Source organism: Tripterygium wilfordii, chromosome 20 (genome assembly GCF_013401445.1).
Source record: "Tripterygium wilfordii isolate XIE 37 chromosome 20, ASM1340144v1, whole genome shotgun sequence".
NCBI classification, from domain to species: Eukaryota; Viridiplantae; Streptophyta; class Magnoliopsida; order Celastrales; family Celastraceae; genus Tripterygium; species Tripterygium wilfordii.
The window spans coordinates 6,710,494-6,724,480 of record NC_052251.1 but is presented as its reverse complement, the minus strand read 5'-3'; the positions used below and the strand labels follow the sequence as shown (position 1 = coordinate 6,724,480).

At 43.2% G+C, this 13,987-nt stretch overlaps 1 protein-coding gene across 1 annotated transcript; it reads left to right on the top strand.

Moving 5' to 3' along the window:
• Positions 1 to 671: 671 nt before the first annotated feature.
• LOC119986891 lies at positions 672 to 1,631 on the top strand. Its single transcript, XM_038831583.1, has one exon. It carries the CDS (start codon positions 672 to 674, stop codon positions 1,629 to 1,631), a length of 960 nt encoding a protein of 319 aa, XP_038687511.1.
• The last annotated feature ends 12,356 nt before the right edge of the window (positions 1,632 to 13,987 follow it).

Below are 13,987 nucleotides of genomic sequence, written 5' to 3'. Positions count from 1 at the left end.
GACTTACGCTGATATGGTGGAGATGGCCTTATAGTATGAGATGAGTTTCAGGGAGTCCCGAAGGTACTGGGATACGCATAGAGGTCGAACAACATCTGTGGCAGGTACTTCTTCTAGAGGAGGTCAGAAGAGACAGAAGACCGATGGGCAGAGACAGGAGGGACAAAGTGGAGGTCAAGGTAGAGACCAGAGGCCACGAGGTGGCAAAGGTACACATCAAGGGCAGAGGATTTGTCATCGATGTGGACGTCCTGGACATTTGAGAGCACAGTGTACAGTTCATGTAACGGCCCATCCCGCAGGATCCAGCCGGGCCCATGGACCGCTACCCCCAACCCTTCACCACACTGGGCCGCACACAGCCACACCCAGTACCTGGTAGGTTGTTGGTGAGACTCGAACACAAGCCCTCACCCTTTAACATGAAACCCTATTACAAGGCGAATCATGCTACCAACCAAGCCATGGCTTAGTTGGTAGCATAAGTCGCCTTGTAATAGGGTCTTATGTTAAAGGCGAGGTCAATGGATCGATTCTCGCAACAACCTCCGTGCCATGCGTGGACGGGATGGGTTGGGGGTAGCGGCCCATGGGCCCGGCTGGATCTTGCGGGATGGGCCGTTACAGTTCAGGGGGTGGAGTGTTTTTGGTGTTGTAGGGTTAGCCACCGGATGGCGGATTATCCTCAACTTGAGCGAGGAGGACAGCAGGATCAGTACTTACCAGCACCGCCAACTCGTTCGGCCCTCCCTGCACCCCCTACGACATCTACACCATCAGGGAGAGGACGACCACCGGCTAGGCAGCAGCAGCAGCAGACTTTGACTCAGGGGCGAGCATTTGCTCTTACTCACCAGACAACACCAGAGCATCCGAACTTTGTTGGGGGTACGTTCCTTGTTTCAAATTGTTGGGCTAGAGTGTTATTTGATTCGGGTGCTACTAGTTCCTTTATTACATCTTCATTTGCATTGGCTTTGGGGTTAGAGGTGAGACCGATGAGGCGAACAATAGTGGTAGACTCACCGTTCGGACAGTTCACCCGTATTCAGGGCAATTGCATATGCATGTGTCGGTTTGGTGATATCGAGTTGACCGCTAATTTGTATGTTCTTGACTTCCAAGATTTTGATGTAATCTTGGGGGTAGATTGGTTGACAGAGCAAAAAGCAGTTTTAAACTTTTGGGAAAGGAGGATTACATTAAATTCGCATGGTGGGGTGGTGATTCAATTGAGGGGATCGAGGGGTGTTCCTTGTCCATATTTTTTTGCCAACCCCTCCTACGCTGATTGTTCAGTGGTGAGTTTGACTACTTCTACACCTAGTGGCAAGGTGATTGCCCCGACACTTGTAGTGAAGGAGTTCATGGATGTTTTTCATGAGGATTTGCCAGGTCTACCTCCACGGAGGGAGATAGAGTTTGTCATAGATTTGCTTCCAGATACGAAGCCAATTTTGCTTGCTCCGTATCGGATGGCTCCAGCAGAGTTGAGGGAGTTGAAGGTACAATTGGAGGATTTGGAGAAAAAGAAATTTATTAGACCGAGTGTTTCACCGTGGGGAGCACCGGTGTTATTTGTGAATAAGAATGATGACACATTGCATATGTGGTGCATTGATTATCGATAGTTGAATCGGATGGCTGTGAAGAATAAGTATCCGTTGCGAATCAATGACTTGTTTGATCAATTGAGAGGAGCACGAGATTTTTTGAAGATTGATTTGCGATCAGGCTATCATCAGTTGAAGATTTGGGAGGAGGATGTTTCAGAACCAACATTCAGAACTCGATATGGACACTATGAGTTCTTGGTGATTCCATTTGGGCTTACAAATGCCCCGACAGCGTTCATGGACTTGATGCAGCGGGTTCTTCACCTACCGTAGAGGAGCATGAACAACATTTAAGAATAATATTGCAGACTTTGAGAGAACATCGGTTGTATGCAAAACTAAGCAAGTGTGAATTCTGGGTGACAGAGGTGAAGTTCTTGGGCCATGTGATTACTCAAGAGGGAGTGGCAGTTGATGCATCGAAAGTGGAGGCGGTAGTGAAGTGGGAGTGACCTAAGAATGTTACGGAGATACGAAGTTTCTTGGGGCTAGCTGGTTATTATAGGAGATATATTGGCAAAAAGATACTTTTCGTCCCTCAACTATGGGGCAAGTTTCATTTTTGTCCCTAAGCTTTTTTTTCTCCCATTTATGTCCCTCAACTATTGAAAAGTATCATTTTTGTCCTTTCAAGTAATATTGAGGTTGGAAAAAACCTGATCTGACGAACAACATGATGCCACGTAGGATTTTTCAATGGCCGGATTTATTCGAGGGATAAACATGGTACTTTCCCATAGTTGGGGGACGAAAAAGGGAAGAAAAAAAAGCTAAGGGACGAAAATGAAACCCGACCAATAGTTGAGGGATGAAAAGTACTCTTTTGCCGAGATTTATTCAGGATTTCTCCCGTGTTGCTTCATCATTGACTCGCCTTACGTGAAAGGGAGTTCCGTTTGTATGGTCAGAGGAGTGTGAGGTGGCGTTTCAGGAGTTGAAACGAAAACTCACATCGTCACCGGTGTTGATTGTTCCAGAGAGAGATGTGGGACATCAAGTGTATTGCGATGCGTCCAAAGTTGGACTAGGATGTGTATTGATGCAGCATGGAAGAGTTGTAGAGTATGGTTCGCGATTGTTGAAGACACACGGACATAATTACCCAGTGCATGACCTAGAGTTGGGAACGGTAGTATTTTCATTGAAGCAGTGGAGATATTACTTGTATGGAGAGAGATTTGAGGTGTTCTCAGATCACAAGAGCCTCAAGTATCTCTTCACGCAAAAAGAGTTGAATAAGAGGCAACGAAGGTGGATGGAGTACTTGGAGGATTATGATTTCTTATTAAATTACCATCCTGGAAAGACGAATGTAGTTGCGGATGCCTTGAGTAGGAAGAACCGAGTTGCAAGGTTGGCAGTGCGAGAGTGGGAGATGTTGGAGACGGTTGATAGTTTTGGGTTGGAGCTACAAGAGCAGGGTAGCCAGATGTACTTGGGGAGCGTTGTTACTCGTCTTGTATTGGTCCAGAGAGTAATAGATGCTCAAATTGGAGATGCTACATTTGATACTTTTGAAAAGAAGAGTAGTTGGAATAGAGGCACAGATGAAGGAGTACGATGTGCAGGTAGATTGATAGTACCCGAGGATGAGGAGTTACGTGAGGAGATTTTGAGAGAGGCGCATTATTCGAGATTTGCTATGCATCCAGGGGGTACCAAGATGTATAGGGATTTACAGAGACAGTTTTGGTGGAGAGGTATGAAGGCAGATTTGGAAAGGTATATTGCGAAGTGTCTTACTTGTCAGCAGGTGAAGGCGGAGCACCAGAGACCGACAGGGTTGTTACAGCCACTTCCGGTAGCAGAGTGGAAATGGGAACATATCATGATGGATTTTTTGATGGCATTGCCGAGATCTCCTCGTGGGCATGATGCAATATGGGTGATTATGGATAGATTGACGAAATCAGCACATTTTCTTCCGGTTAGCAAGACTGACACGTTGGAGTCTTTGAGCCGATTATACATTCATGAGATTGTGATTGTTGAAGACACACGAACATAATTACCCAGTGCGTGACCTCTTGGCAGCGGTAGTATTTGCATTGAAGCAGTGGAGATATTACTTGTATGGAGAGAGATTTGAGGTGTTCACAGATCACAAGAGCCTCAAGTATCTCTTCACGCGAAAGGAGTTGAATCAAAGGCAACGAAGGTGGATGGAGTACTTGGAGGATTATGATTTCTCATTGAATTATCATCCAGGGAAGGCGAATGTAGTTGCGGATGCCTTGAGTAGGAAGAACCAAGTTGCGAGGTTGGCGGTGTGAGAGTGGGAGATGTTGGAGACGGTTGACAATTTTGGGTTGGAGCTACAGGAGCAGGGTTGCCAGATGTACTTGGGGAGCATTGTTACTCGTCCTGTATTGATCCAGAGAGTAATATATGCTCAAATTGGAGATGCTACATTTGATACTTTTGAAGAGGAGAGTGGTTGGATTAGAGGCACGGAGGGAGGAGTACGATATGCAGGTAGATTGATAGTACCCGAGGATAAGGAGCTACGTGAGGAGATTTTGAGAGAGGCGCATCATTCGAGATTTGCTATGCATCCGAGGGTACCAAGATGTATAGAAATTTGCAGAGACAGTTTTGGTGGAGAGGTATGAAGGCCGATGTGGCAAGGTATATTGCGAAGTGCCTTACCTGTCAGCAAGTGAAGGCAGAGCATCAGAAACTGGCAAGATTGTTACAGCCACTTCAGGTGGCAGAGTGGAAATGGGAACATATCACGATGGATTTTTTGACGGCATTGCCGAGATCTCCTCGTGGGCATGATGCAATATGGGTGATTATGGATAGATTGACGAAATCAGCACATTTTCTTCCGGTTAGCAAGACTGACACGTTGGAGTCTTTGAGCCGATTATACATTCATGAGATTGTGAGGTTGCATGGAGTGCCACTTTTTATAGTATCGGATAGAGATCCGCGATTTACTAGTTGGTTTTGGGAGAGCTTGCAGGAGGTATTGAGAACAAAACTGTGTTTCTCTACTGCATTTCATCCGGAGAGTGATGGTCAGAGTGAGCTGACTATTCAGATATTGGAGGACATGCTTCGGGCATGCGTTATGGATTTCGGGGGTGGTTGGGAGGATCATATGCCTTTGGTGGAGTTTGTATACAACAACTCCTACCAATGTAGCATTGAAATGGCGCCATATGAAGCTTTGTATGGGAGACCTTGTAGATCACCATTGTGTTGGGCGGAGGTAGGAGAAACGACATTATCGGGTCTGGATTTGGTGAAAGAGATGCAAGAGAAGGTGGAAGGGATACGAAAGCGTTTACTTACGGCTCAAAATAGGCAAAAGTCCTACGCCGACCGAAGAAGAAGACCATTGGAGTTTGTGGTTGGTGATAAGGTGTTCTTGAAGGTGAGTCCGCGTAAGGGAATTTAGAGATTTAGAGCGGATTGGACCGGTGGCATATCGGTTGGCTCTTCCGCCACGATTGTCCAAGGTTCATAACGTGTTTCATGTGTCGGTGTTGAGGAATATGAACCGGATCCATCACATGTGTTGGATTGGTCCGCTTTAGAGGTGGAAGAAGATGGGACGTATATGTTACAACCATTGCGAATCTTGGATAGATGGGAAAAGGTTACGAGATCGAGTGTAATCCCATTAGTAAGGTGTTATGGTTGCATCACGGAACGGAGGAAGCGTCGTGGGAGTTGGAGTCCAAGATGCGGGAAAAGTATCCCGATTTGTTCATATCCACGGGTACGTATGTGAATTTCAAGGGCGAAATTTTTATAAGGAGGGGAGGATGTAATACCCCGTCTCAAAATAAAAATAAATAAAATATAGAATAATAAAAATAAAATGAATAAATTGGTTTTAGTTATAAAAACAATAAAATTATATGGTAAAAAGAATTATTGGGAGGATTTAAAGAATATAGGAAATTATTTTTGGGGCAAAAAGTTAAAAGAGAGAAAAAAAAATAAATAATTGAGTTTTTTTTAAAAAAATAATAAAAAAATAAAACATAAATGGGTGAGGGCTCATCATAGCCCTCACCCGAGTGTTTTAAAAAAAGAAAAGTTAAAACACTTTTCTTTGTTTGCTCCAACCACCCACCCACGACAGCCATTTCCTGCGACTCTCCGGTCGGCAAGGGTCATGCTTAGGTGGACACACACACGTGCTTTGATTTTCTACAAGAAAAGAGTTGGATTGAGGTAAAGTTTTGGTTTTGGGGTTTGAGAGTTAAATGGGTTTTGGGGTTTTTGGCTCAATGAGAGTTTCCTCGTTCAATAACTTCAAATTCGGTTCTAATTTTGTTATATTTCTAGGTTCAAGTGAAGTTTTTGAATCAATTCAAAAGAATCCTTTGTTATCTTGATTTGGTGGAATTACCAAGCTTCAAAATAAGGATTCTTGACTCCAATTGTTTTAATTAAGGTTGTGTTATGATGGAAAATAATATTGGGGTATGATTTTAATGGTTTAACCTTAGAGAATTAAGGGAGAATATGAATTTAGTGGAAATGAGGATATTGTGGACTATGGAATGTGGGATTTAAATGAGTTGATGAATATGGGAACTAAGTGGAGTTTATTTCATTAAATAGGTTGGTGAATTGGCGTGGAGTGTACGTTGCTTGTTGGCGAGAATTTCGAGTCCACTTCGAGGTAGGGATTTTTCCCCCTTTCTTTGCTATTTTCAATCTTCATAAAAGACAAGCTTTGAATATTATTTCAATTGACTTGGTAAGCTCCTTTGGGCCACTCTTTGCTTGTTCCAAATTAAGGTCGTAGCCCAATTCATATTATCTCATTGTTACTTAAATGTTTATTATTGTTATGCATTATAACCCATGACATGCTCGGTCATAAATCGGGCATTATGTAATCTTCATGCATCATGATGAATGTGTTGTATTTATAATTATTGCGTGAATGACATGAATTGTAGGAATTACATTAGATGCATGGTGTGTCCCGAGGATGGACCTGGGCTCACGTTAGGTGTTGGATGATTTGGGCACGTGCGTGGATGATGGTTAGGAGCCTTGTGATGGTCCTAGGCCAGAGGATTCCCGTAGCAGAATCTGTCACTACACGTTGGCTAGTATGTGATGCTAGGCCAGGCGTGGCAGGCTGAGATATCACCGTGGGGCCAGCGGTGAGTGGTTGCTACTACATGCGTGCCAACCTTCTCTTTAGCGGTTTGAGATTGACGGATATGTGATTGTGGTATTGATTGGATGCTAGAGAGAGAGGTAGTGCGGTGGATTCTCGTCGGCTTATCGCCGAAGGGCGAGAATCTAATTCGTCGGCTTAGGTGTCATTGGTGGAGGATATGGAGGTTCGGTTGGGTTGACGGGTGCATTAGCTTTGCACTGAATATTGCTGCATTGATGAATTTGTTATAAATTTCCAGCCATACTATTGTTCTTGTGTTCTATTATTTATCTCTACTGAGTGTTCTGCTCACCCTATCTACTTTCCCTCCCCACAGGTGAGACAGGATCTAGTGCACAGGCTGCGGATCAGCAAGAGGACGCGTGACGGAGGTGGCCTGGACATTAGTTGTTTTGTGTATCTATGTAGTACTTGTGTGTGTTTTATATATACATGTATGGTTATGTTTTAGTGGTAAATATGCATGGATATGGTTATATATGCATGACGTGTTGTTTTGCATTGTCAAGTTTGTGTGTGCTAGTTGTAGTATGAAGAATTATGTGTATGGTTTGGATATGGATGGTATAGGGATGATTGAGAATGGTATTCTGTGATTTTTGGATGGTTGATGTTGAATGATTGAATTTGTATTTAATGGTGGACCCTGAGGGTCAGTGGATTTGGATATAATAGAAGTGTTTATTTGTTGTGTCTTGATTACAGGTGGGTTTCCTCAATTTATGGGGAGATGTTGTTGAAATTTTTGGTAAAGTTTATACTGGGTTGGGACGTAACACGTGAGATGCACGTGGTTGTGTTTGGTGCATGTGGTTGTTGTGTCTTTGTCCTTATCTTCACGCTCCGCGGATCGGGGCGTGACAGCAATACTATTCTTAAATGCTGCTCATGCTCCTCTACGGTAGGTGAATAAATCAAAATGTCATATATGAATACGATCACAAAATGATCCAGAAATGGGTGAAGAACCCGCTGCATCAAGTCTATGAATGCTGCTGGGGCATTTGTGAGCCCAAATGGCATCACCAAGAACTCATAGTGTCCATATCGAGTTCTAAATGCTGTTTTTGAAACATCCTCCTTCCGAATCCTCAACTGATGATAGCCTGATCGCAAATCAATCTTCGAAAAGTGTCGTGCTCCTCTCAACTGATCAAACAAGTCATTGATTCTCGGCAATGGATACTTATTCTTCAGTCACCCGATTCAACTGTCGATAATCAATGCACATATGCAACGTGCCATCTTTCTTCCTCACAAATAACACCGGTGCTCCCCACAGTGAAACACTCGATTTGATAAATTTCTTCTTCTCTAAATCCTCTAACTGTACTTTCAATTCCCGCAACTCTGTTGACCCATCCGATACGGAGCAATCGAAATTGGCTTCATATCCGGAAGTAAATCAATGACAAATTCTATCTCCCTTCGCGAAGGTAGACTTGGCAAATCCTCAGGAAAAACATCCATGAGCTCCTTGATATGGATTTAATTGCAAGCGCACAAATCGCACAAGTAATAAAGAGGTAAGTAAATTATCGTTTCCACTAGGGATGTGTTGGCAATAGAAATCAATGTCAAACTAGTAACAACTATGCAAATTGGGGAAAGGTTTTGCGGTTTGTTTTGATTTTTAACTAAACTAATTAAAAAGAACAAACACAAATCAAACACAAGTGTGAAATCAAGGATGGAAAGCACTAGGGTACTTAACGTCACCTCACCTATCCAATTCAATTCCCTTGGTCCCTTAATCCCTAATTCCTCTCTCTATAATGACAATCGATTTCCCAACCTATTCAATGTTCTATTCCTAGATACATCAAACGTATTTTCAACATAAATCCCTGTTATTCCTAACAATCGGATTAATATATCAAAAACTCATTAAGAACTATGGAAATCATTTAGCAATTGCATAAGTCACAAACCTATATTCCTATGGTTCATGCACCCTATGTCATCTATGGCTTGAGGCAAACCCTAGATATCTCCTTCCGGTCTCAATCTAGTCAACAAATCAATTGAATGATGGCCAAACATTCAAAAGCATTAATCACACCCATAGACAATCAAGAGAGAGAGAGAAATCAAGAAATAAGGAAACCAAGTTTATTGAATCTTCAAGGTTTGGTTACATTAAGTCCCTAGTAAGGAATCTAGCCACTCATGGAAGCAAAATACATCATTAAACAAAGGAAATCAACCATAGAAACTAGGATAGAGAGAAAACCCCCTTGTAGACCCTCTTCTTCTCCACGCTCCAATGGTGGCTCCAAGCTCTCCAATGGTGGTAGAATGAAAAACCCTCCAAGAACTCCCCCAAAACCCTATTTTATGCCCTTTTATACTTCCCCAAACTCTTATGTCGTTTTCAAAACAAGTTGGGGTCGTTTTGGCTTAAAAACAAGTGAATTCGGAACTTTTTCGCGAAATTACGCGTGCTGTGAATAGTACCTACGATCGATCGGACACTGTTCCGATCGATCGGAAATACAATCTGCCTCCACGAGTTTTTTAGTGTTTTGGCAGGTCCGATCGATCGGGAATGGCTCAGATCGATCGGAAATCAGTTCTGGTGTCCAAATCTTCATTTTGCACTCTTTTCCTCCTTTTTTTGCCTTGGCACCTACAATATGCAAATATAGTTTTCTTAGGCAATATCAACTCTTAATCAACTCAAAATGGGATGAACTTATGTGTAAAGGATGTGCAAATGTATGTATATATTTGGCACATCACTCCTCCACTACAAGCGTCGGGGCAATCACCTCGCCACTAGGTGTAGAAGTAGTCAAACTCACCACTGAACAATCGACGTAGGCGGGGTTGTCCAAAAAATATGGACAAGGAACACCCCTCGATCCCCTCAATTGAATCACTACCCCACCAGGCACATTTAAAGTAATCCTCCTCTCCCAAAAGTCTAAAACTGATTTTTGCTCCGTCAACCAATCTACTCCCAACTTTACATCAAAATCTTGGAAGTCAAGAACGTACAAATTAACGGTCAACTCGATATCACCAAACCGACACATGCATATGCAATAGCCCTAAATACGAGTGAATTGTCCGAACGACGAGTCTACCACTATTGTTCGCCTCATCGGTCTCACCTCTAACCCCAAAACCAATGCAAATGCAGATGTGATAAAGGAACTAGTAGCACCCGAATCAAATAACACTCTAGCCCAACAATTTGAAACAAGAAACGTACCCCCAACAAAATTTGGATGCTCTGGTGTTGTCTGGTAAGTAAGAGCAAATGCTCGTCCCTGAGTCAAAGTATGCTACTACTGTGATTGCTGCTGCGGTTGCCTAGCTGGTGGTCGTCCTCGCCCTAATGGTGTAGATATAGTAGGGGGTGTAGGGAGGGTCGGACGAGCTGGTGGTGCTGGTAAGTACTGATCCTGCTATCCTTCTCGCACAAGCTGAGGACAATCTGCCATTCGATGGCCAACCCTACGACACCAAAAATGCTCCATCCCCTGAACGGTACACTATGCTCTCAAATGTCCAAGACGTCCACATCGATGACATATCCTCTGCCCTTGCTGTGTACCTCTACCACCTCGTGGCCTCTGGTATCTTCCTCGGCCTCCACTCTGTCCCTCCTGTCTCTGACCATCAATCCTCTGTCTCTTCTGACCTCCTCTAGAAGAAGTACCTGCTACAGATGCTGTTCGGCCTCTATACGTATCCCAGTACCTCCGAGACTCCCTGAAACTCATCTCATACTGTAAGGCCGTCTCCACCATATCAGCATAAGTCTGCAACCTCAATCCCACTAAATGTGTAGCTATAGCAAGAAGCAATCCTTGTCTGAACTGCTCTGCCTTGCTCGCCCCATCTGGAGCATAGCTCCTACCAAATTTGTATAGCTCGTCAAACTTCCTCTCATACTGACTCACAATCATATCTGGAGTCTATTGACATGTCAAGAACTCACGGGCTCTATCCATACGATATGACTGCGGCACAAAATGCTGCATGAACAACTCATCAAATGATAACCACGTCAATGTCTCTCTCTTGTGATCTAATGAATCCCACCAATCATAAGCTGCCCCCCTCAAATAATATGAAGTCAGCAATGCACGTATCTCATTCGGAATCCCCAGTCTCAAACCGACGTGACATCTGTTGAATCCACTCATATGCACGTGCCACATCCGTATCACCTGTAAAAGTGGGTGGATCAGTTTTGCGTAATTGATCCAACTCTATCAACTCTTGTCTAGGTCTCTGCACACCCTGCTCGTCTCCCCGTACCCCTGAAGTCTGTCCCTCACTACGGACCTCTGATGCTCGTGCAATCTGAGTCTGCACTAGTCGAGTAACAGCCTCGATCATCTCTGACATTCTCCTCATGGATTGTTCTTACGCTACTAACAGTGGAGCAAGCTATGCTGCTATTGCAGGCTGGGTAGGTGCTGGGATCTCCTCACCTATCTCATGCACGAGTGTCGGCTCATCTCCGAGCTCCTGGCCTAAATCCTCCTCTTGCACTGGAGGATCTATCACACTCAACTTTGGAAATAAATGTGTGTCCAGCCTAGTCGACTTGGCTGTTCCGATCCCCGATAATCCCCTGACTATTGGGTCCTCAAAAGGCACGCGCCCCTACTCTCCCCCACGTCCCCTATTGCGGGAACGAATAGTCCTACGTGTGTCCATCTGTAGCACAGAAGACACAACTTTCCGTCAATACAAATACGATTCGAGGATTTACGGAATCAAAGAAAACATACCGGATCAGTAGAGGTCATGACGTGGCCTGGAGAACCATATATAATCACAACACAACAAACACACTCACATATGCATACTGACCCACTCCCTAGATCCCAAACAGAGCCAAACCTAGCTCTGATACCAAGTTGTCATGCCCCGATCCGTAGAGCTTGAAGAAAAGGTCAAAGACACAACAACCAACACACCAAACACAACCACGTGCCTCTCACGTGTTACATCCCAAACCAATATAAAATTTTCCAAAAATTTCGACAACATCTCCCCAAAAATTGGGGAAGCCAACCTGTAAACAGATCACACACAAAGAAAAACACTCTAATACCATCAACATCAACCAACCCGTAGGTCCACCGTCAAACACATACCACATCATCATCAAACACACCGTAGTCACAGGCCACCACTCCTGGCCAACAAAACAAAACCATACATCAATCCAGTCATAACCATAGTACATCAATGTACTTAAACAACTAAAGCATGCCAACATCACGCCATTCATATATATATCCACACACATGTGTCAACTAAACACAAAAGTCCAGGCCACCTCTGTCGCGCGTCCTTCTGCTGATCCTCAGCCTGTGCACTAGATCATGTCTCACCTGTAGGGAGAAAAATAGATAGGGTGAGCAGAAGGCTCAGTAGGGATGAAACACAAGAGCACAAGTAAAAAATAATAAGGTTGGAGAAGAAACAACGTTTAATCAATGCAACAAAATGCAATGCAAACTAATGCACCCGATCACCCCAACCGAACCTCCATATCCGCCTCCAATAACATCCAAGCCGGCGGATCAGATTCCCGTCCTGTGGTGATAAGTCGACGAGAATCCACCCACGCTACCTCTCTCTCTAGCATCCAACCAATACCAACATCAAATACCAGTCATTCAACATTGTAAATCACAAACCACTAGAGAGAAGGTTGGCACACATGTGGTCGCAACCACTCACTGCTGGCCCCACAGTGATATCTCAACCTGCCACGCCTGGCCTAGCGTCAAATGAACTAGCCAGCATGCTGTAATAAATACCGCTACGGGAATCCTATGGACTAGGACCATCACAAGGCTCCTATCCATTATCCACGCACGTGCCCAAATAACATCCAACACCTAATGTGAGCCCGGGTCCATCCTCGGGTCTCACTATGCATCTAATGTAAATTCTTAAAATTCATGTCATTCGTGCAACATATATATATATAAACATCCATTCATCATGATGCATGAAGAATTACACAATGTCCGATTTATGACCAAGCATTTCAAGGGTTATCTATTCATCAAATTAAATTACCAATAAATTGACAATAACGCAAAGGAACAATGGTAAGCATGCAAGGCTTGTTTCCCCTCTGGAAGGATCGAGACGGAAACCAAAACTTACCATCCAAGTAATTCGGTGGCTTGAAAGTGTTTTGAAATAAAAAGAGTAAGAAATCCCTACCTCAAAATGGACTCGAAATTCTCACCAACAAGCAACGTATACTCCACGCCAATTCACAAACCTATTTAATGAAATAAACTCCACTTAGTCACATATTCATCAACCCATTCAAATCCCACATTCCATATTCCACAATATCCTCATTTCCACTAAATTCATATTCTACCTTAATTCTCTAAGGTTAAACAATTAAAATCGTACCACAACATTATTTTTCATCCTAACACAAACTTAAATAAAGCAATTTGAGTCAAGAACCCTTACCTTGAACCTTGTTAGTTCCACCAACTCAAGAATTCCAAGCCTCCTCTTGAATTGGTTCAAGAACCACACTTGAACCTAGTAATATAGGAAGATTAGAACCTAATTTTGGGTTGTTGAACAAAGAAAGCTCTCAAAGAATCGAAATCCCCAAAACTCATTTAACCCACAAACCCTAGGTTCAAAAATTACCTTAATCCTTCCTGTTTACTTAAGCAAATGAAGTGTGGATGTGACTCCACCCAAAGAGATCCCTCACCTGCAGGGGCTTGGCCGAAAACTCATCGAAATTTGTGGCTGTCGGAAGTGGTTGTGGGAGGATTGCAAAAGGGGTGAGTTGCCACTTTTTTTTTCCTTTTAATTTGCACGGTAAAGGTCTGCGCAGACCTTCACCCACTTAACTCCTTATATATATATATTATTCTTCTTTTTAATTCATTACTTTTAATTCATTTACTTATTGGACCCTAACTTTAATTGAAATATTCTTTAAGCCCTTATGACATTTTAACTTCATCCCATCATTCTTATTGTTTTCTTAACTAAGTCCCCTTTATTCATTTTATTTTTATTATTCTATATTTTATTTATTTTTATTTTGAGACTGGGTATTACAGAACCTCTACAGAAGAAACGAATTTTTGTAAAAGAAAAGTCAGAGGAGATGAAATAGGGGCAGAGAAGTGCAATAAACCAAAACGAGAGACATGGGAGACACAAAATCAAGGATCTTGACTAGCCCTAG

Bases quoted from the DNA above. Each gene is read 5' to 3' on its own strand.
- LOC119986891 (XM_038831583.1), top strand. From the start codon at position 672: ATGGCGGATTATCCTCAACTTGAGCGAGGAGGACAGCAGGATCAGTAC.